The sequence below is a fragment of the Elephantulus edwardii genome, unplaced genomic scaffold (assembly GCF_000299155.1).
Source record: "Elephantulus edwardii isolate Elephantulus edwardi_28Jun2011 unplaced genomic scaffold, EleEdw1.0 scaffold00211, whole genome shotgun sequence".
In the NCBI taxonomy this organism is placed as follows: domain Eukaryota; kingdom Metazoa; phylum Chordata; class Mammalia; order Macroscelidea; family Macroscelididae; genus Elephantulus; species Elephantulus edwardii.
Window position 1 is genome coordinate 5,169,020 of NW_006399961.1, and position 25,660 is coordinate 5,194,679.

General features: G+C 38.4%; 1 protein-coding gene and 1 pseudogene across 1 annotated transcript in view; both read right to left on the minus strand.

The window, feature by feature from the left end:
• KIAA1033 (KIAA1033 ortholog) overlaps positions 1-25,660 on the minus strand; it is a 72,050-nt gene that overhangs the window by 5,061 nt on the left and 41,329 nt on the right. The window contains exons 20-30 of the mRNA XM_006897546.1: positions 22,913-23,081; positions 22,654-22,808; positions 20,553-20,627; positions 20,160-20,264; positions 17,065-17,199; positions 11,508-11,616; positions 8,648-8,714; positions 7,549-7,635; positions 5,076-5,223; positions 3,676-3,772; positions 1,590-1,786 (exon numbers count right to left, since the gene is read on the minus strand). Of these exons, the coding sequence (XP_006897608.1) occupies positions 1,590-1,786; positions 3,676-3,772; positions 5,076-5,223; positions 7,549-7,635; positions 8,648-8,714; positions 11,508-11,616; positions 17,065-17,199; positions 20,160-20,264; positions 20,553-20,627; positions 22,654-22,808; positions 22,913-23,081 (1,344 nt within the window). The remainder of the gene's footprint in view (positions 1-1,589; positions 1,787-3,675; positions 3,773-5,075; positions 5,224-7,548; positions 7,636-8,647; positions 8,715-11,507; positions 11,617-17,064; positions 17,200-20,159; positions 20,265-20,552; positions 20,628-22,653; positions 22,809-22,912; positions 23,082-25,660) is intronic.
• On the minus strand, positions 225-1,154 carry LOC102845375 (annotated as a pseudogene).

Consider the following 25,660-nt stretch of genomic DNA (forward strand, 5'->3'; position numbering starts at 1 on the left):
ATATTCTTTTTTTTAAAATATTTTTTTATTTTATTATTTTTATGTGCGTGTATCGTCAAATCAGATCTGACTGGTACAGCAGGAGATTGTCCCTCCTTCCCCGGCAGAGCATCTGGTGGATAAAATATTCTTATAGTTGCCTGGGAAACAAATCTTAATCCTACATGGACTGATCCTCCCACATACAAAAGAGGCCATGTAGAGTAAAATCAAACTGGTGTCCATTACTCATTCCCTCTCCGGCTCTTCCTGTGGCTTTTCTTAGACCTTTCAGGGGACTTTGAGTGGCTCCTGTGCCTGTGACTGTGGTGATGACGTGGGGACTTGGAGCGATCTCTGTGTCTGCGATCTCGGGACCTACTGCGATGACGTCTTGGACTCTTGCTCCTATGTCTTTCTCGACGAGGAGAGGGGCTTCTCCTCTTGGGAGACCGACTCCGCCTTCTGGGAGACCGGCTCCTGCTCCTCCTGTAGCGCAGTGTGGGGGAACGACGGGGTTTGTCTAAGTCTCTGTCGCTTCTCCGACGGTGATCCGGTGATGGAATTCTCTCCAACTTCTCATCTTCCTCTTCACTGGATTCCACGTCATCCATGTCCTCTTCAAGGGCACTAACGCGAGGCTCCAGCTGCTCAGCTTCCTCCAGCACATACCGTTTCTGTAGTCTGGGCAGAATGATGTCACAGACTCTCTCACTATGCAGCAGCTCATCAATAAACTCATCCACATGCATCAGTTCAAACTCCCCATTTCGGTTCTGACTCTTGATCTTCCGACAGTCATTGTACAGAGGCTCCAAATACTTGTAGCAGTCAACTGCAGTGCCAGTCAACCTCATGTAAAGTGCACCCAACATGCGGACATACTTGAAGTCTTCATTTTTTATAAATTCTACAATGATATCCTTTTCAGGTTGAATCTGCAGCATCTTCAGGGTCAAACATAAAAAGGGAGTGGGTTTTATGTTGCCACCATAAACGCCACCCACAAATCTTAACTCCATGGCTTTATCAACTACAAGTTCAGCTGTTAGTCCAAAACATTCTTCTTTCCAGTACTTGGATTCATAGATTCGCGTCCGGATGATCTTCTCCACGAGATACTGAGGGTTGGTGCCGTGGATGCTGTGGGCATCCTTCACCGTACGGTTCGCCATCTTAGAAAGCCGTCAGCTCTGTTTCCGTGGGAGCTTTTAATGCGTCACATCCACGTTAGGAAAGGAAAAAACACTCCAACGGCAAAGCCCGGTTGGGACGGGAAAGAATGCAGGAAGTGTGATTAAATAGTAGAGGCGACCATTTTGAAGCCGGAAACAGTACGTAAGAGCGAGCTTCCTTCCCGCCAACTGCATCAGCTCCCGAATCAAAGATGGCGACTACACGCTGGCTGACGTGCGTCTTGCGCTACCATGTGGGCGGGGCTCCGTGTGGGCGGGGCGGGCTATCAACTAATCCACTTTTAAGATCTGGACCTAAAAGGCTTCCAATGGCATTCATTCTAAAAAGACCCCCTTGCTTATTCCTTTTACAACTATCCATCTCACTTGACAGAGGATTTCTGGAGGACTTGGGTTTGCGGACAGCTCCTCTACCTGTAGGTAGACATCCAGCCGCTTCTGCGTGAGGTTCATGGTCTGCAGGAGTTTCTCATCCTGACTGGTTGACTGCACGTTCTGTTGCTTAGCAACTGCTCTCATCTCCTTCAGGTACTTCTCTCGAACAGACTGGAACCAGTGAAGGGAGTCAAACTCCTGGTACTGATCCAAGAGCTTTAGAATGTACGCCACACCTGCCGTTGTGAACAAAATAAAAATCTCATCACAGTGAACACAGAAGTTGTATTTTGCTCTTTCAGCAGTAACCCTTCTTCCATGTTACATTTCAAAACATAAGTGAGTATATCTCAGCTACATGATTTATTTGTCCTTGAAAAATGATACAAGCGTACAAAGAATTAAAGATAAGCAGACTAATGATAATAACAACAGCCATGGGTAATACACTTTTACTGCTCAAACAGCAATCCAGAGAACTGGAGGGAAATTAGATAACGAAATGCAAGATTCTAAAACCATAAAACCGTAACAAAAACAAAGTCAAACTATTAAGCCAACTAGGCTAAATGAGCTGTCATACCAAGAAAACATTAATTGTAATTATAACTGATGAGGGAAAAAACCCCAACTGACTGGAAGAGATCTATATTTGTTCCCATTCCAAAGAAGGGTGCCCCAATAGAGTGTGGAAATTATCGAACAATATCATTGATATCACATGCAAGCAAGATTCTACTGAAGATTAGCCAAAAATGACTGGAACAGCACATCAGCAGAGAATTGCCAGAAGTCCAGGCTGGGTTTAGAAGGGGTCATGGTACTAGGGATATTGTAGCTGATGTTAGATGGATCTTAGCTGAAAGCAGGGAATACAGGAAGAATGTCTATCTGTGTTTCATTGATTATGCAAAGTCTGACTGTGTGGATCACAACAAATTGTGGCTGACTCTGAGAAGAATGGGAATCCCTGAACACTTGATCGTGCTAATGAGAAACCTATACTTGGACCAAGAGGCAGTTGTCAGAACAGAGCAAGGAAACACTGCATGGTTCAAAATTGGGAAGGATGTATGCCAGAGATGCGTCCTATCTCCATACCTTTTCAACCTGTATACAGAACAGATTATCTGAGAATCTGGGCTCTATGAGGAGAAGTGTGGCATCAGGATTGGTGGAAGATCTATCAACAATCTGTGTTACGCAGATGACACAACCCTGCTTGCTGAAACTGAGGAGGACCTGAAATGCTTGCTGGAGAGGGTCAAGGACTGCAGCCTTCCATATGGATTGAGGCTCAATGTCAAGAAGAGAAAGATTCTCACCACTGGACCAACTGGCAGCATCAGGATGGATGGTGAAGAGATTGACATTGTTAACAACTTTAGTCTGCTTGGCTCCACAGTCAACACTCTTGGCACCAGTAGCCAGGAAATAAAAAAAAAAAAACGTATTGCGATGGGAAAGTCTGCTGTTAGGGACCTCTTCAGGGTACTGAAGAGCAATGGTGTCACTCTGGAGACTAAGGTGCGTCTGATGCAGGCTATGATCTTTGCAATCAGTTCTTTATGCATCAGAGAGTTAGACAATGACTAAGGAGGATAGAAGGAGAACTGATGCCTTTGAGCTGTGGTACTGGAGAAGAGTATTGAATGTACCACGGACTGCCAAGAAAACAAACAGATTCATCCTGGAGAGGGTTAAACTGGGTGGCTCCTTGGAGGCAAGGATTCTGGGGCTTCGTCTGACATACTTTGGACATGTTGTAAGGAGGGACAGGTCCTTGGAGAGGGACATCATGCTTGGGTGGGAGGATGGATGGCGCAGGCGGGGAAGACCCTCTATAAGGTGGATTGATTCAGTGACTGGGGTAATCGGGATGGATGTGTCAGAGGCAGTGAGAATGGCACAGGAGAGAGCAGGGTTTAGGGCTGTTGTACATAGGGGACTCGATGGCACATAACAACAACAACTGTCAAACAGGGGGCCCAACCGAAAAAGAAACCAATATTTGTGATTAACAAGTTCACAGAAAACACCTGACCGTATTCTCAAGCACGTATCACTAAGCATCCAGCATAAAGTGAACATAAAATAAAGGGGAAAACAATTCCAATGAGCTCACCCATGGCAAAGCCATCATCAGTAAAAGCGGCTCCAATTTTATTTTTTTTATTCAATTTTTCCTTGCAACTGATGGAATGCTCTACAAAGTTGAGGGTCTAAAAAGGGGGAAAAAATGTATTAGGCTCAGTTGTGCAAAGAAAACCTTCAAACAATCTCATAGGTGTCCAGTCAGAACCATTTCCTGGCTGTCCCTCCGCTACATTTCTGTGGCTGTACGTTTAACAGGAGGAGGCTGCTCATCGCCGACCCACAGAGCGGTGGAGGCCAACAGCCAGAGGTATCGCCACTGCGATAGCAGCTCCCCTCACTACAGACTATGCTGCCAGAGACCCCCTAAGATGAAAAAGCATTCAAAATACAATCTCTTCCAAGGTCCTTGCCTTTTTCTTTTTTGAAACATCAAATTTTTATTTTACACTGGCTTACTTACAAGAGCCTTGAATATAGCATGAGTAGAGTGTGTAAATAAGTTTGAAGACTAGTATTCGTTTATGGATATTCTAAAGATCCCTTAAGTTTGGATTGAGGAGTTCAATCTTTATCTAAAAAAACATACCATGGGCCACCAAGAAAAACAGGCCTGTCTTGGAGAGGGTAAAACCAAGTTTCTCCTCAGAGGCTAGGATTCTGAAGCTCTGTCTCACATACTTTAGGCACGTGGCCAGGAAAGACTAATCCTTGGAGAGGGACATCATGCACGGAATGGAGGGACAGTGTAAGAGAGAAAGACCCAAGATGAGATGGATTGAGACAATAACTAGGGCAGTGGGGGTAGATGTGCTGGAGTCAGTGAGACTGGCTCAGGACAGGGCAGGCTTCAGAGCTATTGTACACAGGGTCGCTATGAGTCAGGCGACTCAATGCAATGGCACATAACAATAACAGCAACCCATGTGATGACAAGCTCTACTGGTGTAATCCTCAGGGAGTTGTATTGTTAACCCAACATCCCTCTTTTGGTGGTTCGAATCCACCAGAGGTTCCTCAAGTAAGATAGGAAATCTCTTCCGATTTGATTGACAGCCATGGAAACCCAAGGAGATCAACAATGAGCTGGTTCCAACTCGACTACACTAAGAGAGTGTCTCTTTCATACTATAGTTGCTCTTCATCCTCAGAAGGGTCAACAGGGGTCAGAATCACCTTGACAGCAATGGGCTTTGTTCTAGGTACGTGTCCTCTTGCAATTATTAGCACACAAGCCCCCACCTTATCAAGAAATCTCATTTTCTATAGCTAATCAGTAAAAATTGTAGTTCTTATTCACTAAGATCTGATTTCTTCACAACAATAAAGTCAATATGAGAATCTGTCTTGGGTGCATTTCATATTGCAATGGAATGGATTCATTAGTGATTTTTTTTTCAAAGGATTCATTTTCAGTACAAAAGCACTCACCAGCGGGGGGACAATGATATAGAAATTTCGAAGGTGTATATTCTTCGGCCTTCGGAATTCTGGAGCAAAAACATCCACAAGCATTTTGAAATACTCTGTGCCTTCAGCAGAGTTTCTTGTGTGATCACTGAGGACTGAATCCAAATGCCTAAAATATTTAAAAAAAAGAAAATGTCCTTGATTCCTCTCTTATAAGGAGCTGCGACTCTTTAACTTCATCTTTCATCATGTCAGAGGAATGCGTTCAAATGCTAACAATATTCTAAGACATTTATAAGGTAAATTCCCTTGGAGTTTAAAATGAATTAATTCTGTAATGAAGAAAAATGTCTTGTCTTAATCCTTAAAAAATAGTATGTAAGGTATAGTCTTAAATCTGTTAAAATAACAGCTTTTTGTTTTGTTCTTCCTACTCAAGTCTTGTAAAATCTCATTTCATTGTGAATTCCTCTACATCTTCAGTCTCTCTACGTAGTACTTCTCTGTATCTCTTTCCCTCAACAAACAGCAGCTCTTTTAAAAACCAAGTTTACCTCTCAGCCTTCCGAAGCACTAGGTGCTTATCCCCCAGCATCCTTCATGTACGCGTCCTTCATGAGTATCTTCCGCTTTCAAGTTATTATTCCTCCATCTCTGGACAGTACAAAGCTCTCCTTTAAGGCTCAGATCACCTAACTATCCTACGCACCCACTCCCTCCTGAAGTTGGGCATTTACCACCTCACCAATCACTGCTCTCCATTTACCTGGCACCTGGTCACCTCCTGATCATTTCAGAGGACTGACTGTCCATGTGGATAATTACTCATCATGGTAACTACACGACTCTGTGACTACCTTCACTTCACTGCAGGCTTCCACTCTGGTAGATGAATCTAGGCCTTCTCACCACAGGGAACTCTGTATTAGAGAGCTTAAAGATAAGATCCCATGCTTTGACCTCACTCTCCTTTCCTATAAATTCTCTCTCTCATTATGTCATCAAAATTTTTAACTCTTTTTTTTCCTGTATTTCTAACATTATGACATTTTTAGGACATCATATAACACCCAAGAACAAGATACAATACTATCTCATATTAAAATCTCTCATTAGCCCCTATTTAAGTAATTTTTGTCCTTCGGAGCAATGTCCCCCATCTAGGTGATTGTTGAACCTGGTTGCCTAGGTGTCCTTAATCTCCTTCCTAGAACAGTCACTTTACTGATATGTGACTTTTTCTTAAATCTGGAGTAGATGTCTTGTAGAATACCACATATTCATGTTTCTTGGATTATTTCCTCATAATTAAATGTCCCATTTATTGCTGATGCTAAATTTGACTACGTGGCTCAGGTGAGATGTTCCCCTCTGTGATTAATAAATCACTTGTACGATGATGTTTTTGAGACTGAATGAATATTCAGTTCTCAAGTAAGTTTTCATCTGTTTTGGAAGCCTCAGATGCTTCGGGATGATTTCAAGTATTACACTGGTGATTACAAAATGGGTGATTCTTCTAATTCTTTTCATCTCTTCTACATTTACTTGGTAGACGTTCTTCTATAAAAAGCAGCTTTCCCTCTCATTCACAACTTTTCTTATCATTTACAGATTCTTTTAAAATTCAACATAACATAGTCTATTTCTTCCATTACTCTTATTAATATTAAAATTCTCTCTAGTCTGTGTAGGGGTGCCTCTTTCATGCCCAAGTAAATAAACTGCTATAATTAATAGTGATAGAATCTGCACTACACCAGATAAATTCTAAACAATTCCCAATACTTCCTTCTTTCAAGTTTTAAGGTCTATAAGAAAAATCACTAAAGGTTTAATGCTATGGATCTGCACTGTCCCATACTGTAGCCGGTAACTATTAAATACAAACTAACAAAAAGGAGTTTTAAAAGTCACCTGCCACACGCTAGTGGCTGCTGGGCTGAGAGGGCTGCACTGTTGCTGCGAGGTGCCACTGAGCTGGCTGTCTCCTGGTGACCCTCTGGGCAACAGCAGTTTTATTGTGCTGCCCAGTGCTCTGCCAGCTCACAAAAGAGGACAAGAAAGGCAGGGCTTCGAGAGCACTGTTGGGGAGCTACTTCTTTAATTTTCAGTTTTCTAGGAGTCACAGCTTTTTTTAAATTAACATTCACTTTATTAATGAGGTTTGGGTGTTTTTAGTGGTAAGCTTTCAAAATTAGTCATGTACTTCATGCTTTGCCACATGTCAATGTGAATTAGTCACATTTCAGTGTTCACATGTGGCTCCTGGCCACCCAAGCACACGGCACGTTCTGGAAGACACCTTTTAGTGACATGGAAAGGATCACAGAACACTGCAGTCTAAAAAACAAGGAGCTGATGTACACTGAGATCATAACTTATATAACACCGACTTGTAAATTATACATTATCCTCTAGTCTATTTTTTTTTGTTTTACAAAATTTAACACTTTTTAAATCCTCAAATATAGATTACTACAAAATGGATTACCTTGCTGCTTTTAATGTTTCTTCTGCAAGACCTTCTTCTTTTACTAATTCTTCAAAATTGACAATATCTTCAAGATCAGGCACAAATCTACATAATGATTTGGGAAGGAATTTAAATATAAAGCATATGTACTTGATAAATATAGTATTGGTATTTAGAGTATTCTAAATTTTTCAAATGTATCTTTGGAAAGAAGCTGGCATTTTAGATATAAATTTTAAAACTTTTCAGTTCTAGGCACAAATGACCAGATTTTAGTCCTGAACACGTGGCTGCACACTTTTAAACTGACGACCGTGATTAGAAACACGTTTTGCCGTCATTTGTGGCAACGTGTTAGAACCAAGTGATGCCATTCACAAATTGTACTAATAACATTACCTTTAATCTTAAAAGAAATACTTAAAATTAGTTTTAAAATTTCTGAAGGAAAAAATTAACTAGTAGAAAATTAATGGTTTTTCTAAACAGCCCATGTCCAGCTGCAAACAAATGGACTGAGAAACTGAAGTACATTCACATGATGGAATAATATGCAGCACTCAGGAACAACCATTTCAAAAATTACTATGTAACTTGGGAAAGACTGGAGGGCATTACGCTGAACTAACTCAATCTTGTAAGAATAAATACCACCTAATAACATTATTGTAAAAACAGAAGGATAACTAGTAAAATGTGCATGGGGATCCAAGAGAGAAAGGGATGGGAACAGAGGGTGACAGTGAGCAGGGGGTTAAATCATAGAGTCACACAATTTGGTGGGTAAAGGGAAGGGAGGTAAAGGAAATGGAAAGATACAACAAAGACCTGGAAGGACTGGGTAATGGTGGGCATAGTTCAATAGTGAATCATTTTATAAAATATAATGAATAAGAATGATTGTATAAAACAATGTGAATGAAGGATAGTGTGAAACACAATGTATAAGAACTTTTTTTAATGTATAACTTTATACGAAACCAATATAAATTTTTTTAAAAAGGTATTTTTAACAAGATCCAACACCTTTCCTTTGATACTACTTACAATAACAATAGGTTTAAATGACATAAATATGTAAATGGCATAAACAAGAGGAAAGTATTTCTGTCCATACCTAATGGCATTGCTGCTACAATGAAGGCCACCAGATCTTATCATTCGCACATAGCCCATAGCATTACCTAAAAAAAAACCACACATAAAAAAATCAACTTTAAATAAATATCTCTAAAATGGAATAATCAGGAACATAGTGATACAAAGCAGTCAATTACAAAGTGTCTGCTCCTAAGTGCCGAAAGACTCTTCTGCACTTTATGGCAAGTCTTTTTCCATACTTTTATACACATATATTAAATATTGTCAAGTGTAATTTTCATTTGATAATCCAAGTTTTCAAAAATGATGACTATACAGAAAAGGACAAAAGTTTTACAATTCCATTTAAAGAATTTTTTTCTCTCACACTTAAAATCTGTGTTTCTCCTCCCTGCTTTCTCATATACACAGAGATGAAAGTGATATCAAAGAGCCTTTTTATTAGATGTGTCCTATTATTTACATAAGGAGCACTGGTGGCTTAGTAGTAAGCAACTGCCAACCAAAGGAATGCGTTTCAAATTCACCAGCTGCCCTGTAGGAAAAAGCTGGGCAATCTCCTCCCATGCAATTTACTGACTCTGAAAATCTGCTGGAGGGTCAGCTATAAGTCAGTTCTGATAAAGTAATACATAACAACAGCAACATTTATAGAGGGAGGTCTAGTAGCCTCCTGGTAAGGAGTTGAGAAACTGGTGGCCTTGGGATTGCAGTGCCCCTTGCATGCATCTATCTATCATCTATCTATCTATCTATCTATCTATCTATCTATCTATCTATCTATCTATCTATCTACATCTCACTAGCACCTACACATAAATGTTGTCCTGAAAAAAAAACAACCCAACCAACCCATACTCATTGCTGCCAAGTCCATTTTTCTCCCTCAGAGCAAGCAGGTAGTGGATTCCAACCAAGTGCCTTTGGTTAGCAGTGCAACTCCTTACAGACTAGGTTACCAGAGTTCCCCTCCTTCAATAAGTCCCTATGAATTAATAAGTAGAATTAAGAATTCTTACTGCAGTTGGGAATTTTAAATGAGTTAAAGTATGGAAAGAACTCAGAATAGCCCTCTCAACTCAAATTCACTGGCATTGAGTAGAAACCTACTCAGACTCTCAACTGCATTTTCAAGGCTGTAAATCACATGCGAGGAGAGTGCGTTTTCCTCCTGTAAAGTCACTGGTGGATTTCAACCACCAGAGAAGTTCTGTCTTTGGGTTAGCAGTGCAGTAACTTCCTCCAGAACAGGTCACCAAAGTCCTACTATATTGTTGTGTACCATATAGTTGGAACTGACCCACAGGTGACCTGCTGGTGGGTTTTCAGAGGCAGTTAATCACACAGGAGGAAACTGCCCATCTTTTTCCCACAGAGCAACTGGTGGCCTTGAACAGCCTGCCTTTGGGACTGCAGTGCAGCTTCTTGCTACTAGGCCACCAGAGCTCCCTACTACTATATAGCAAATCTCAATAATTTCAGCAGACATGTTATGAAACAAAAGGATTTCTATTTTGCTCCCAGTTCTGAGATTACTCATTTCCTCCAAGTATTTAATAAGACTTTAAGATCCATCTATGGACCCAGGAATGCTGAGGATTGCCACTAACTACTAGAAGGTGAAATAAACAAAGACAGAATCTCTCTAGGTCTTTGCCCTGAATCTGGATATTGAATCTTCAGAACTGTGACAAAATAAATTTTGGTTCTTTAAAGCCACTCACTTCAGTAGTTTCAGTTGAGGCAGCTCTATAAGAAAAACCTATTTATTAGATGTTTTTATTATTAGTCCTGCAAGTAAATTTTAAACCCCCTGAGAACAAAAAAGGCTGTGACTTTCTCATTTTTTGCATTTCCCGCACCTAGCAGAGTATCTTGCATAATAGGTTCTTAGTAAATTGCAATAAAAAAAATTTAGAAGGCATAATTTTGCTAAAATATAGTCAACTAGAATTTATCAACTGCTTGATATGACAGTTGTAAAGAAGAGAAAATAATATGTTTGGGCTGAAAATGCCTAGTGTAAGTTCCAGCAACACAATTTATTTGTTTCCCTTTTCATCTTTAAAATGTGACTGTATATAGATCATATATATAAAAATCCTTAGAGTTTTAGATACCCATAATTATTTTTAAATTTAATTCTTATTTTTAAGTATGTATGTTTCATAAGATAGCCTTTACTTGTTTGGCAGAAAGATTCTAAAAAAATTATATGCACAAATATGAAAAACTATACAAAAAAAATTTAAACAGTTGCTATCTTATCTTGAAGTTTACAGGTATCTTGTTAACATAAATAATTACTTTTTCAGGCAAATATTTTATATCTCCCACTTTGCTTGTGATTTGAAAAAAAAACCTCTTTAGAAGCTCAACAGTTTCCACGATAGAGGAGGTAACACCAAGGCCTTGGCAGGTTACTGATAATTATGACTACAGCCTTTGAGATGAGTGACTTATTAAACACATTTTAACTTAATCAAAGAGCTTTATTGAACTTACATTAATTTATAGTCTATCAATTATTTCAGCAGCAATAGTATAATCATATCTGAATTTTTTATCAGATTATGAAAGGACAAAAAATTACTCAAGTGAAATACAAGAGAGGCATTTATGTAATAAACCATTTAATGTATTTTTATACAAACAAGGTGAGTCCTCTACATTCGTTTGCCAATTACCACTGTCCTTTTCATAAGCATGCTAATTGCTTTACAGTGGCATGTGGGAATCCTCTTGGGGGATCAGTAAGAAAACACAGAAAGCTGCCTGGCAATTTCTGCATAAAAATAAATTATTAGGATGATATATTTAACATATGATACATATCCTTAGGATATATATTTCCCAAAATTTTTATAATAACTTACCAATCTGGCTAATGAGTTGCCTGAACTGATCCAGGTAGCTCTGTCCCTCTGGTGTTATTCCAAGTTTTCTGATGCCTCGATTGAATTTTTCTGCTCTTTCATAAGGATACTAGAAAGATAATTTTAAGACCACCTTTATTACAGATCCCCAAAACAGAAAAGGTCTGTCAAGTTAACCAAGTCACATTTCTTTCTAATTGTGTATTTCTGATATGCTTTAAAACCCACTCAAGTCTAATGATAAAAAAATCTACAGAGTAAAAATTCTTAGTGTTCAAAGCTGACATGAATTAATTTTCTTTTTGACATAAACTATGGGAACAAAGATCAATGTCATCAAACTGAAGTTCCTAACTACTATTAGTTGCCTCCCTTAACACTGAACTACTGTATCAGAAAGGAAGTCTGGTAGCTTAAGGGGTAAGGAGTTGCCCTGCCAACACAAAGGCACACAGTTCAAATCTCCAAATGGCTCCATGGGAGAAGAATGGGCAATCTTCCTATGCAATTTATAACCTCTCTAAACGGCTAGAAATTCAGTTATGATTCTGCTCCAATTCAATAGTGATGAGTTCAATTGTTTGTTGATTCTACATGTAAAATAAATCAATTCCTCCCAGACATACTTGTTTAAAGAGACATGATCCAGTTTCTTTGTATTAAAAAGTATAAGGATTTAGAAACATATTCCTTCCCAATTATCATACCTCAGCTGGGCTAAAATTTCTAGTTGTGATAACTAATTTAAAAAAAAAAATATATATATTTTCAATCTTATTTGATTAAAAGAGGAAATTATAATAACAAATACAATGGTTATGTCTCTGAAAACTAGAATTTCTGAATCCTTAAAATTAGTTATTATAATTCTCTGTCAATAGTTCTATTGTTTCTGGTACAGTGACTCTGTGTATTCCCTCCATTTTCTTTTGATGCTTTCTGGGTCATTCAATATATTGACCATAGCATTTTTCAATATTGTGACATGAGGCTTAAATTTGTTTTCAGTTCTTTCAGCTAGAGAAATGCGAAGCGAGTTCTTCCCTTTTTAATCTTCAATTCCAGCTCTCTGCACATTCCACTATAATACTTTGCTGTGTCCTCCCAAACTGCCCTCTAAAATCATCTGTTCAGCTCTTTCACTTCAACATCTTTTCCTTTTGTTCTTGGCTTCTGACACTCCAGTGCAATCTTTAGAGTCTCTTCTGACGTCCATTTTGATTTTTTCCTTTCTGCTGTTTTTCTAATGACCTTTTGCTTTCTTCATGGATTATATCCTTGATATCATCCCACAACTCATCTGGTCTTCGATTATTGCTTTTCAGTGCCTCAAACCTATTCTTAAGATGACCATAAAATTCAGATGGAATTAATTCAAGATTATATCTTAATTCCTGTGGACTTATTTTCATTTTCTTTGGCCTCAATTTAAACTTGCATATGAGTAATTGATGATCTGACCCACAGTCCTCCCCGGCCTAGTTCTGACTACCAATTTTGAGATTCTCCAACAATTTCTCCCACAAATATAGTCAGTCTGATTCCTAGACAGTCCATCAGATGAGAATCATGTGTAAAGTCGTTTTTTGTGTCTTTTAGAAAAAGTATTTGCAATGAGTAACTTATTATAAATACAAAATCCAATCATTCTATTTCCAGCTTCATTTCTATCACCAAGTCCATATTTTCCAACTACTGTTTCTTCTTCACTGTTTCCTATTTTCGCATTCCAGTCACCAATTATCATTAACACATCCTAATTGCTTGTTCAGTTAATTTCAGACTGCAATATTTGGTAAGAATTCTCAATTTCTTCCTCTTTGGCTCTAGATGCAGGAGCATATATTAGAATAATAGTGTTAACAAGTCTTCCTTATATGTGTATGGATACTGTATCAAAAGGAACTGACGGACAATAAAAAATTTCAGAAGTACCATATGAACAGGAGCCAATGGTAAGAAAGGAGGAAGGAGAAGCTGCATTGAAGGCATGGGCAAAACATAAGGCCCCAGGAATCAATGATATACCAATTGACTTCTTTCAATTAACAGATGCAGCCTTGGATGTACTCACCAGTCTTGGCCCAGAAATTTAGAAGATGGCTGTCTGGCCAATGGATTGGAAGAGGTCCATATCTGTTCCCATTCCCAAGAAAGGTAATCCAACTGAACGTGGAAATTATCGAACAATATCACTGATATCACATGTAAATAAAATACTGCTGAAGAGCATTGAAAGACAGCTGGAATAGTACATAGATAAGGAAATGTCCTAAGTTCCAGCAGGATTTAGAAGAGGTCATGGCATCAAGGATATCATTGCTGAAGTCAGCTGGATCCTGGCTGAAAGTAAGAAATACCAGAAGAATGTCTATTTGCGCTTTATTGACTCTGCAGAGGCATTTGACTGTGTGGGTCATGACAAGCTGTGGCTGACATTGAGAAGAATGGGAATCCCAGAACACTTAATTGTGCTCATACAGAACCTATCCTAGACCAGGAGGCTGTTGGGTGAACAGAGCAGATTAGCAATGCACGGTTTGGAATTGGGAAGTGAGTGCACCAGGGCTGTATTCTCTCTCCATACCTATTCAATCTGTATGCTGAGAAAATTATCTGAGAAGCTGGACTCTATGAAGAGGAGTGTGGCATCAAGATTTGAGGGAGACTCATTAATAACCTGCGTTTTGCAGATGACATAACCTTGCTTGAGGGAAGTGAGGATCACTTGAAACACTTGTTGCAGAAGATCAAGGAACTCAGCCTTCGGTGTGGATTGCATCTCAATGTCAGGAAAACAAAGATTCTTACCACTAGACTGATAGGCAGCATCATGATGAATGGAGAGGAGACCAAAGCTATCAACAGCTTCATCTTGCTTGGATCCACAATTAACACCCTTGGTACCAGCAGTCAGGAAATAAGAAGACGCATTGCACTAGGAAAATCTACAGTTAGTTACTGAGGAGTAGTGATGTCAGTTTTGTAAACTAAGGTGGGTCTGATTCAGATCATATCTTTCCAATTACTTAATAGCTATGCATCTGAGAGCTGGGCAATGAATAAGGATGACAGAAAAAGAACTGATGCCTTTGAGCTATGATGCTGGAGAAGAGATCTGAACATCCCATGATGGCCAAAAGAATGAACAGATATGTCTTGAAGAGAGTGCAGCCAGAGTGTTCTTTGGAGGCAAGAATGATGAGGCTTCGCCTCACTTTTTTCTTTTTTCCCCCTCACATATTTTGGACATGTTGCTGGAAGGTGCTATTCTTTGGAGTGGGACATGATGCTGGGAAGAGTGGAGGGTCAGCAAAAGAGAGGAAAACCCTCAACCAGGTGAACTGACACGGTGAGTATTGCAATGGGCTCTTGTGTGTCAGGAAGTGTGAGGATGGCGGAGGATAGAACAGGGTTCAGATCTTTTGTTCATAATGTCACTATGGGTCGTACTCGACTCAACAGCACCTAGTAGCAACAAGATCAGGAATGTATTATTTTACTAAAAAGTCCATCTTAAATAAAATTACAAGTATTATTTTAGTGAAATAAGAATTCTTTTATTCTTTTTCTCAGCTGTTGGATATCTAAGAGAACTACTCACTGCTACACAAAGGACTGGAACTAGGTGAACCTTAAGAAACAACATCCCTGAGACTGTGGTTCGTGGTCTCTTTATAAGTCTTGATCGAAACTGTCCTGCCACCTCCAAACAAGTAGAGAGCCTTATCAATGAGCAAGTCACTGCTCAGAACAGTCATGAAACAAGCTCAAAAAGGCAGCATGTGCCAGGAAGGAGGCTCAGAGGCAGGAAGGGATAGGACAGAAGCAAAAATGGAGATAAGACTGACAGGGAGGAAATGGGAAGGGTGATGTTACCCTGTAAATGTGGGATCTAGTATTAATGTCCTAAAAATATGTATGAATGATTGACTAGAAAACAAATCTGCTCCATAAACATAAACTTTATAGCATAATGAGAAAAAGTTTCTTTAAGAAAAGTATCCAATTGTGATGCACGGCAACCCTGAGTTTCAGGGCAGAACTGTGCTGCCCGGGTTTTCCATGGCTGTGATTTTTTAGGTCTCCAGGCCACTCGGTTATCTTCCAGAAGGTTCAAACTGCCAATGTTTTTTGTTGGTAGCTGAGAACTTAACTGTCTGTGCCACCCAGGAAATCAGCATCTTAAAAGGATAATTACAATAGTTCTGTAGGGGCAAATCGAGGTCCTCTCGCTAACTGGTTCGACAGCCACATGGTTAGACATTAATATACTGTTACCACGTACAATAGAGCAGACTTTCCTGGAAAACTCAGCCCAGAGGGTAAGGGAAAACAGTATTCTTAATAAAGTATTGCTGTGTCAACTGGCACAATATTTCTGGAGTGCTTGGCAATATGGTTCAGAATTTTAAATATTCACATTTCTTGTCCTGGAAATTTCTCTTTAAATGTATAAGGATGCTACTTGCAACCCTGAAACATTGTTTTTTAAAAGTGAAAAATCTGGGAAAAAAATCCCTGTATTTAACAAACAACAACTCATTATCATTTAGTCAGTACCTACTCAGACCTGACCCTCTAATTAGAGTTCTTAAAGGCTGCAAATTGAACAAGAGAAAGTTCATGTTTCTACCAAGAAATAGCTGGTGAGCCCAAATCACCAACAAGGCCCTTCCTTAGAGTGAGCAGCGAAACGCCCATGGACTCGTCACCAGAGCTCACACATGTATCTACAAACGTTGCTGTATGTACCACCGAGTTAGAACCGACTCACTGCCGACTAGCAGATTTGCAGAGGCTGTAAATCACATGGGAAAAGACTGTCCATCGTCACACAGGGCAGCAGGTGGATCCAAACTCCTGCATCTGAGCTGGCAGCGTAACTCCTTACCACTAGGCTACCAGAGTTCCCTATCTAACAATATTGTTGTTGTTGCTGTGTACTGTTGAGTCAGAACCAAACCACAGCGAGCCAACTCTCCAGCAGGTTTTCAGAGGCAGTTAACTGCACAAGAGGAAAATGCCCATCTTTGTTCTGTGAAGCAGCTGGTGGACTCAGACCATGTGCCTTCGGGATTGCAACAAAGGTTCTTGCCACTAAGCCACCAGAGCTCCTATCTAACAATAGGAAATGGTTAAACCAATATGAAGTATGGTCATACCCACTCTTAAAAGAATGAAGTAGATCTGTATGTCATTATACATGTCCAAAACAGGGCATTATACATAAAAAAGAAAAACCAACCATATCTGTATGCTTATTGTATAGATACATGACAGTCATTACACTGCACTGTCTAACTGCTAAAATCTCTAAAAAGTGGGATAAGGAGGAAAGAGAAATGGGGCAGGATATTTGTTTTACACACTTCATATGGTTTAACTATTTTTAAATATGTCTATTTTACTTTTGTGTTATTTTCAGATACTTAAAATAACACCACAAAGACTGCTTTTTACTTATACTTCAGTATATCAAAAAGCCAGTAAAGATGTAAATTACGAGTTTCAGCATAAATATTTAGTATATATTAAGCAGTTGAGTCCAACATACCTTATGATCATTTTGATCCTTGATTTCCCGGAAAAATCTAATATCTTTAATCAATCTAGATTTGATATGTTCATCATACATAAATTGACTAAATATATAGAACTTCTTTTTCAAAAACTGGTAGGTGAAATTAACCTGTACAATTAAAATATTGAAAAAAATTAGTATAAATTTTAAATTAATGTTAATGAATAATAATTAACTAAAACCACAATTTATTTATAAGACCTATCTTAACATGAAAAGTGCAACAATGAATGAATGGAATTCCAAAATCTCTGTAGCTGTTCACTGAAATTAATAATAATAAAAAAAATGCAAAAAAAATTTTGTAGCATTTTCTCCACATCTTTGCTTTAAAAAGAAAAAAAATAGAAAATACTTAGGATTATGACAGAAAGAATTACAAAAGCAGACTCAAGACTGGGTTTTAAGCCATAAACTATATTCAGATGTTTCATATTTCTTTATCTGAAAGATAAACTTATTAATAATCATATCCTAGAATACAAAAGAAACATGACGCTCTTTCAATTTGCTAGAACTACCCAACACAAAGAACTATCCAAGAGCAAGAGCTCAGAGCATGTTAATGTCTCCCAACTGGCCAGTCCACTACAGCTCTGCTATCCTGTGTACTCCACACCACAGGCAGAACACAAAACTTTAAAGCCTCTAAAATGCTTCTGAAAGCTAAAATCTTCAACAAAGCCAACTAAAGACCAATCCTCTCAACAATGCCACAAGGCTCTGCAAACTGTAACATCTGGCCACCCCTCAAATTCATCTTTACCACCTTTCCATTACTTTCTGCTCCTTCCTATCAGAGGTCCATTACACAAGCTACACTCCTTTCATGGAATGCTCTCCTTGCAATGCATTCTTCTCCACCTTATCAATCTGAACTCTTCCTACTAGGAACTTCTTGCAAGAAAACTTCTTTCTACAGGATACCACTTCATACAGAATACCTGTTCTTGCTGACCTTCCTGCCCGTGCCACCTGAGGTGTTGGCTTTTCTAGCCATTACATTAGCCCCCTTTGGCCTCCTGCTACGTTAACTGCAAACACATGGTCTTGCAAATCATCAACAGCTGTGGGATTTGGGTAAGAGAAAGAGAGTGTGTGTGCTTCCCACACAGAGCAGCAAGATTTGAGGGAGACTGGAGAAAGATCCTGATAAGAGTAAGACCAGAGTGAGACTCCGGTGATGGTGGTGGAGAGACTTTAACATTGCCGTGGAGAAACTGTGGCAAGGTATAAGCAGAGGAGACCTGAGATAAAGGCTACAGTTAAAGGTTTTGCTGTTTTTGCCAGATGATGGAAGGAAAAGCTGACAAGTTAACTGAAACCAGAGCCAAACTAATTCGGGAAGTGTGCCTTGGGACTTCTAGACTAAAACCCCCACTCTCAAACTTACTTCTCTAATAAACTCCAATCATGATACCACAACTGAGTAAAGTCTGTGAGAAAGAACAAATGTTGACACCAATGATTGGTAGAAAAAGGTGTAGGAGCATGGGGGGTGGCATGTCTGACCAAAAAGCTGTTTGCTGTTATGGATAGCACCAACGGGGAAAGTTCTCCTGTAGGAAGTGGGTGGAGGTCAGACTTGCATTAGCTCCTTGGACATCAACCCACCCCGGCCATCAGAGTATGATTTCTCCACAGGAAATGTCTCCTTTCCTTCAGTCATCTACAGAGGAATACATTGTGATTTACCTATTAAGATCTATATCCTTCAATATAGTAGGACAGAATAAGGACAGAAGCCATGTCTCTTTTTCTCACTGTGGTGCACAGTGCACCATTGCCTGACATACATAAAATACACTCAGTCATATCTGTTAGTGAGAGGACTAAGGTGCGCCTGATTTTCAGATCATGGTCTTTTCGATCACCTGCTATGTATCTAAGAACTAAATAAGGATGACTAAAGAAATTAGATGCCTTTGAGATGTGTTACTGTATAATGTATATCCCAAGGATTGCCAAAAGAACACATGTATCTTGGAGAAGGTGAAGCTAGAGTGCTCCTTGGAGGTAAGCATAGTGAATCTTCCTCTAGCATACTTTGGGCATATTGTTAGGAGAGAGACATCATGCTTGAAAACGTAGAGGACCAGCAAAAAGCGAGGAAGAGTCTCAACCTAGAGGATTGACAGTGACTGCAGCGATGGGCTTTAATGTGTCAGGGTTGTGAGGATGGCATAGGATAGAAGAGAGTTCAGCTCTGCTGTTCACAGGGTCACTCAGAGTCATACTTGACTTGACAGCACCTAACAACAATAGGATCTGTTATGTGAATAACTGCTTGGTAGGTTATAGACAAAGGTCAAAGGAGAATTTATTTCTCCTCAGAGATTTAGTTTATTTATCCTTAAGGCATGGATAATTTTCAATTTCAAACTCTGAATTTCTTTATCGCATTTCTATGCTGGTCATCAGCAAGAGAGCTCTAATCACATCACTCATCAGCTCAACAAACTTCACTAGAAAGTGAAAAACTATAAACCTCATTAACCAGTCTTGTAATTGTTTCCTTCACTCTCAAATTTCCTTAATAATGCTATCTATTTAAGCATTCAAGCATTCATTCTTCTCCTCTCAAAGCAACTATCATGCCCTGATAATCATCAGGTAAATGAAAAGATTTTATCTTTTCCAGAGAGACTTAGTACACATTAACTTAACACACAAGACTGAATGCCTATATCTAATAGTTCTAGAATGTTTTCAGTGTATTCCTATTTATTTCAAAGCCAATTATTAATCTCTTCCCCATGAAAAAGTTTCTCATGAAAAGCATATGAACGATATTAAATAAACCTTATCAATCATTCAGCTTTCAAAGAATCCATGTATGCTCATGTCCTCAAATCTCCAACCCTAATAGTTTAAGATGGTAAGCGATCTTAGTTTCTTTTGTATCACAGAGCTTCCATTACATCCAATAGTTTTAGTGTCACACATCTTCATTGTATCAACCTCAAAAATAAAAATTCATATACAATATAAATAAGTAATTGCAGATTCAGAAACTATTTTCCAAACTACTAAATAGTCTGTTACTGAACCCCTTAAAAGGTGCTTACTGTTGTATTCATGATTCCTGTGCCATGTGTTCGAATTGAATTTGCAATGTGTCGAATATTAATGGTATTCAAATGTTTGTTATTGCTTGTTCGCTCAATAAAAATCTGTAATGAAATAAAGCTATAATCAATAATAACATAATCAAATACTGGCAAATATTGGCCAGATAGTTATCCAGAAAAAAGTTCAGAATCTAGTTCATTAAACATAATTTAACTGAAAAGCTATTCTAGAAAGAATTATAGTTAAAGCAAAAGAATATGCAGGTTCATTTCTAAAGCAATAGCTTTTTGTTTTGCTTACTTAATTTTCACCTTAAGAATAAATTGCCTTTTCCACTACATATTCACTGTTCCCACCACACACTCATAAAATCTCTAAGACCCACTCACCTGATTGTTGAGATTATAGAGATAACGAGACACAAATATATGAATGTTTCTCATGATTTCCAAAACATCCAGGCCCTACAACATAATCCATACAGAAATTCTATTACTGGATTAAGATAATCAGTTAAACTTGCATCAATATATTGACTTACTGATTAGGCTAAGGTATTAACCAAAGATTAAAAGAACCTTCTGAAATGGACAATAGGATTATCACCTTGGTAAGATAGCTTTGTGTTAACTTGTCTCATCTGTGTAGTCAGAAAGAGTTAAATTTACATATTCAAAAATCCATGACCCACAATAATTTTTCCCAGCCTCCTTGAGATGATTTTGGTTTGCATCTCCAATATATTTTTTAACAAAGTATATTTTTTCTTGGACTGGTTACATACAGTAGGATAAAAGAAAATTTATGCCCTTAAAATGGAAAAGAGTGCAATCACTATGGAAGGCAATATGGCGCTTTCTCAAAAATTTGGAAATAGAAATACCATTTGACCCAGCAATTCCACTACTGAGAATAAACCCTAAAGAAGCCAGAACTGCCTCCCAAGTGGATATATGTACACCCATGTTTATTGCTGTTTTGTTCACAATAGCAAAGAGGTGGAAACAACTTAAGTGCCCATCAACAAACGAATGAATAGAGAAGCTGTGGTATAGTCACACAATGGAATATTATACAGCAATGAAAAACAAAGAACGCATGAAATATTTTACAAAAGGGGTAACCATGGAGGACATTATGCTAAGTGAAATATCTCAGTCACAAAAAGACAAATACTACATAATACCACTGTTATAAAACAGGACTGACATGGGAGTTAGGGGGAAAGTAAGAAAAGAGGGGATAAATAATGTAAAGTGCATTGTAACAGACAAGGGGGAGAAGTGTATAAATGGAATATATGATTAGGTATTATAGGCATGACAAAAGTCCAGAATAAGAGCTTCATAGTAAAGTAGTCCAGAGGGGCAGAAGGACACATAACTATAACAATGAAAGAACTCTTCTTCCAAGGAAAAAAGCAAACTGGGGAGAAGGGGGGAGAGGAAAATGTGCAACAATGAATGAATGGGAATCCATGTTCTTACAAATGTTCATTAAAAAATCTCAATTTTAAAAAAAATGGAAATGAGCAATTTCAGAACTGAATGTAAATGTAAGTGCTTTTTGGTAAATATGTAAGACAGGCTCAGTTTATTTTGGCAAGAATTATGTATAAAACAACTAGAAACATAAATTATTATACTCATTATATGGCCATAATATCAATTAGCTCATTGAATTAGCACAGCCAAATAATTCTTTCCATTCCTCTTTTTAAGAACAAATATTACTTACAAATCATATACATTTACCACTTGTCCTAAGATACTACAAGTTACAGACACACCACGTCGCTCACTGCTGTTGAGTTGGAACAGAATTCCCATGGCTCAGTGGTAAGCAGATGGACTGCCAACCCGAAGGTTTGAATCTAACTACTTGATCCATAGGAGAAAGATGGGTAACCTCTTCCCATACAATTTACAGCCTCTGAAAATCAGCCGAAGGGTCAGCTATGAGTTGATTCTGAGAAGGCATAAAACAACAACCAATCACACAGGAAGAGATGGACCATCTTTCTCCCTCGGAGGGGCTGGGGAATGCAAACCATTCACCTCTGAGTTTACAGTGTAACTCACTACTGTTGAGGCCACCAGGCATACAAAATGCCACATCTAAAATATGTAACTAGAATCTGATTGACTTTTAAAAATTCTTATGATATTGGTTTGCTTACAACTTGTTTTTTTTTTTACAATTTCTCAGAAGTCACCTCACTATTTCAATGAGCTTCTAAAAAGCGCTATCTAAACCTATGTGCATCTCCAACTTTCAACGGAAAATGGATTCATTATCAAGCAGCCAGCCTATAGTAAATTCTTTCGTAACACAAGCTGGCACAAATATTTTGTCTTTGCCAACGATGAAGTTTTAGAAAAAGGTATTTTTTCAAATATAAGCTAACTAAAGAGGAATGGAAAAAATACTTCTTAAAGAAATGCTCTTAGCATGTAAGCCTCACCATGACAGAAACCCATGCTACTATACCTGCTCCAAAGTCTGACTTGGAAGGTGTGCCTCTGTCATCACCAATCCGTAACGCTGAGTAGCTAGGTTTCTCATTTCGCTGTAAGTGGCCCAGTCATGAAGAGCCACTGTTGTTAGATTGTAGAAGGTCTTATCTAAGTAGTGAGTTACATATGCTACAAAAAAAAATTCCAAAAATATTTAACTCACAAAACAATGAAGGAAACAAACTGGCTATAAACATTAAGAATGCACTAAAGAGCAAAGAAAAACTTCTCACCTCGAATGTCAATGAAACGATTAAAAAATCGAATTGGATTCAGAGAGAAAAAAAGAGCGAGATCTTTCATGCCAACTTTGAACGGGTTTCGGTCGTCCAGTTTTAAGTGGGTGTGCACAGAGAGTCGCAGATCCTTCTCTATTTCTTTGCACAACTTGTCCAGCAAATGCTATTCACAAAAGAAATTGTATCAGACACTTAATATTTTAAAATGATATTCCATTTATATTCTCACCTAGGTGCCTATGCTCTGACTTTTTAAAAAAAGGAATTTAATCATCAGTGTATTCTAAAGAAGTAACGTAGATAATAAAGTTTTCTGATATAATTAGAAGAATCTTAAGGTTTTAGAAAGATTGCTTCTCAGGCATTTTACTGCCTCTAAAAACTTATTGTCTTCTCCCATAGGATTTACTGCCTTTAAAAACTTAAAAAGGGTCAGCAATGAGTCAGTTTCCAACTTAACATCATACAACAAAAACTCAATAAGGATCAGCTCGGAATTGGATGGGATTTGAGAGCACATAACAATAGACCTATTATGATGGGAAAACTAATTGGGTTTTTTCCCTTTTTTAAGTATCTCATGGTAAAATTTATTATTTACTAGGCAAATGAAGGTTACTTCACTCTCCATTTTAAATTGATAGAGTTTTTTTTTAAATCAAGGAGCCATTATATAAATACTAAGCCTTTGTTTTTATTTGTATATTTGAAAATGAAATCAAAAGCTAGTCTGTCACAGATTAGTAAGAAACAGTAATATAATCAGTATTAAAAATTAAAGTACAAAAGCAATACAACTTAAGGAACAATCAACAAAAAGAAAAGTGTCTAAAATTATGTAAGAGGGATAAAAATTTTTAAAAAAGTGCAAGAGGGAATAAAAGAAAAAAACAATGTTCATTTCATCCCTAACCAGCGCTTGACATATAAATTTATTAATATGGAAAAATCTTAACCGTGTGTAGCTGTTGTTGTTATGTGCCACTGAATCAAGTCAGGTACAACTCACAGGGACCCTATAAACAACAGATCTGAACCTTGTACTATCCTGTTCCATCTACATCAACTGACACCCTTTGGCCCATTGCCACGGTCACTGTGTCAGTCTGTCTCATTGAAGGTCTTTCTCTATTCCACTGAACTTCTACCTTTCCAAGCATGATGTTTCCTTCCAAAGAATAATCTCACCTAGCAACACGCCATCCTTGCCTCCAAGGAGCACTCTGGCTGCACTTTCTCCAAGATATATCTGTTTGTTATTTTGGAAGTCCATGGGATTGTCAGTACTTTTCTCCAAAACCTTAACTCAAAGGTGTTAATTCTTCTTGTCATCATAATCATTTGTCCAGCTCACAGATGCATAGCAAATGAATGAAAAGACCATACCTGAATCAGGAACACCTTAGTTTTTTGTTTTTGGTGTTGTTTTTCTATTTTATTACTATTTTGTGTGTGTGTACCGTCAAATCAGATCTGACTGGTACAGGAGGAAACTGCCCCTCCTTCTCCAGCAGAGCATCTGGTGGATTCGAACCACAGACCTCTGGAATTGCAGTGCAGCTTCCTGCCACTAGGCCACCAGAGCTCCCTTAACACCTTAGTTTTTAAACTAAATTTAAAGAGGTCCTTGACAGCACTTTGCCAATGCAACACATTTTTTGATTTCCTAACTGTGGATCAAAAAAAAAAGATGAAACCATTGACAACTTCAATGTTTTCTCCATCTATCATGATGCTGCCTATAGGCCCAGTGGTGAGGATTTCTGTTGTGGTGTTGAGATTTTTGAGACTGATTTTTCTATCCATTACTTTAACCCTGCTCCTCCCCAAGGCGTATGCCTCAACTGCAGGCACATGGCTTGTCATTGATCAGCATCTTCAACATCATCAACAGCTACAAGGTCAACATAACAAAGGGAGCTAACCAGTCTGGAGTAAGACTGTGGCAAAGGACAGTTTGCTGGAACCAGAGCAAGCCAGGGCCAGACAGAGCCAGAGGTTTGATTACTGGACAATTTAGGGTAGAGTTGGCTTAGGACTGCTACTTACTGAACCTAGACTTTTCTCTATGATATCCTTTGCCTCTGCATTCCTTACTTATTTCCCTAATAAACTCCAAAAATGCAAGTAAAAGACATCTTATAAAGGCTGTGTGGTCATTTGTAACAAATTTCAAACCCAGGAATTAGTAGAAGTACGTGCAGCAGAGTAGGGGACCAAATCTGACTTTATAGGGATTCGTTTTATACTGGGTATGTTGTTGATGGGGACAGACCCCTTTGCAGAGTTAACATGTCTCCATGCAGCTCTTGCTCCCATTTGATGTTGGGATTTAAGCCATATTTTAGGTTGCAGTCTTTGATCTTTTGCAGCAAATGTTTCAAGTCTTCCTCACTTTCAGCAAGCAAGTTGGTGTCAATGCAGATTGTTGATGAATCTTCCTCCATTTCTAATGCCACTTTCCTCTTCATAAGGTCCAAATTCTCAAATGAATTGCTCAGCGTACAGACTGAACAGGATGGAAAAAGGATACAGAACTAACACATACCTTTGATTTTAAACCAAGTAATAGACCTTTGGTCTATCTGGACAATAGCTTTCCTGGTCTAGATAAAAGTTTTTTTAACACAATTATTTAGAAGTAAACAATCTTCTTTGCATTTGCAATCTTCTCTCGTGGCCTAGTAGGTAAGGCGTTATACTTTCAACACAATGGCAGGAAGTGTGTATCTGCTGTTTCTT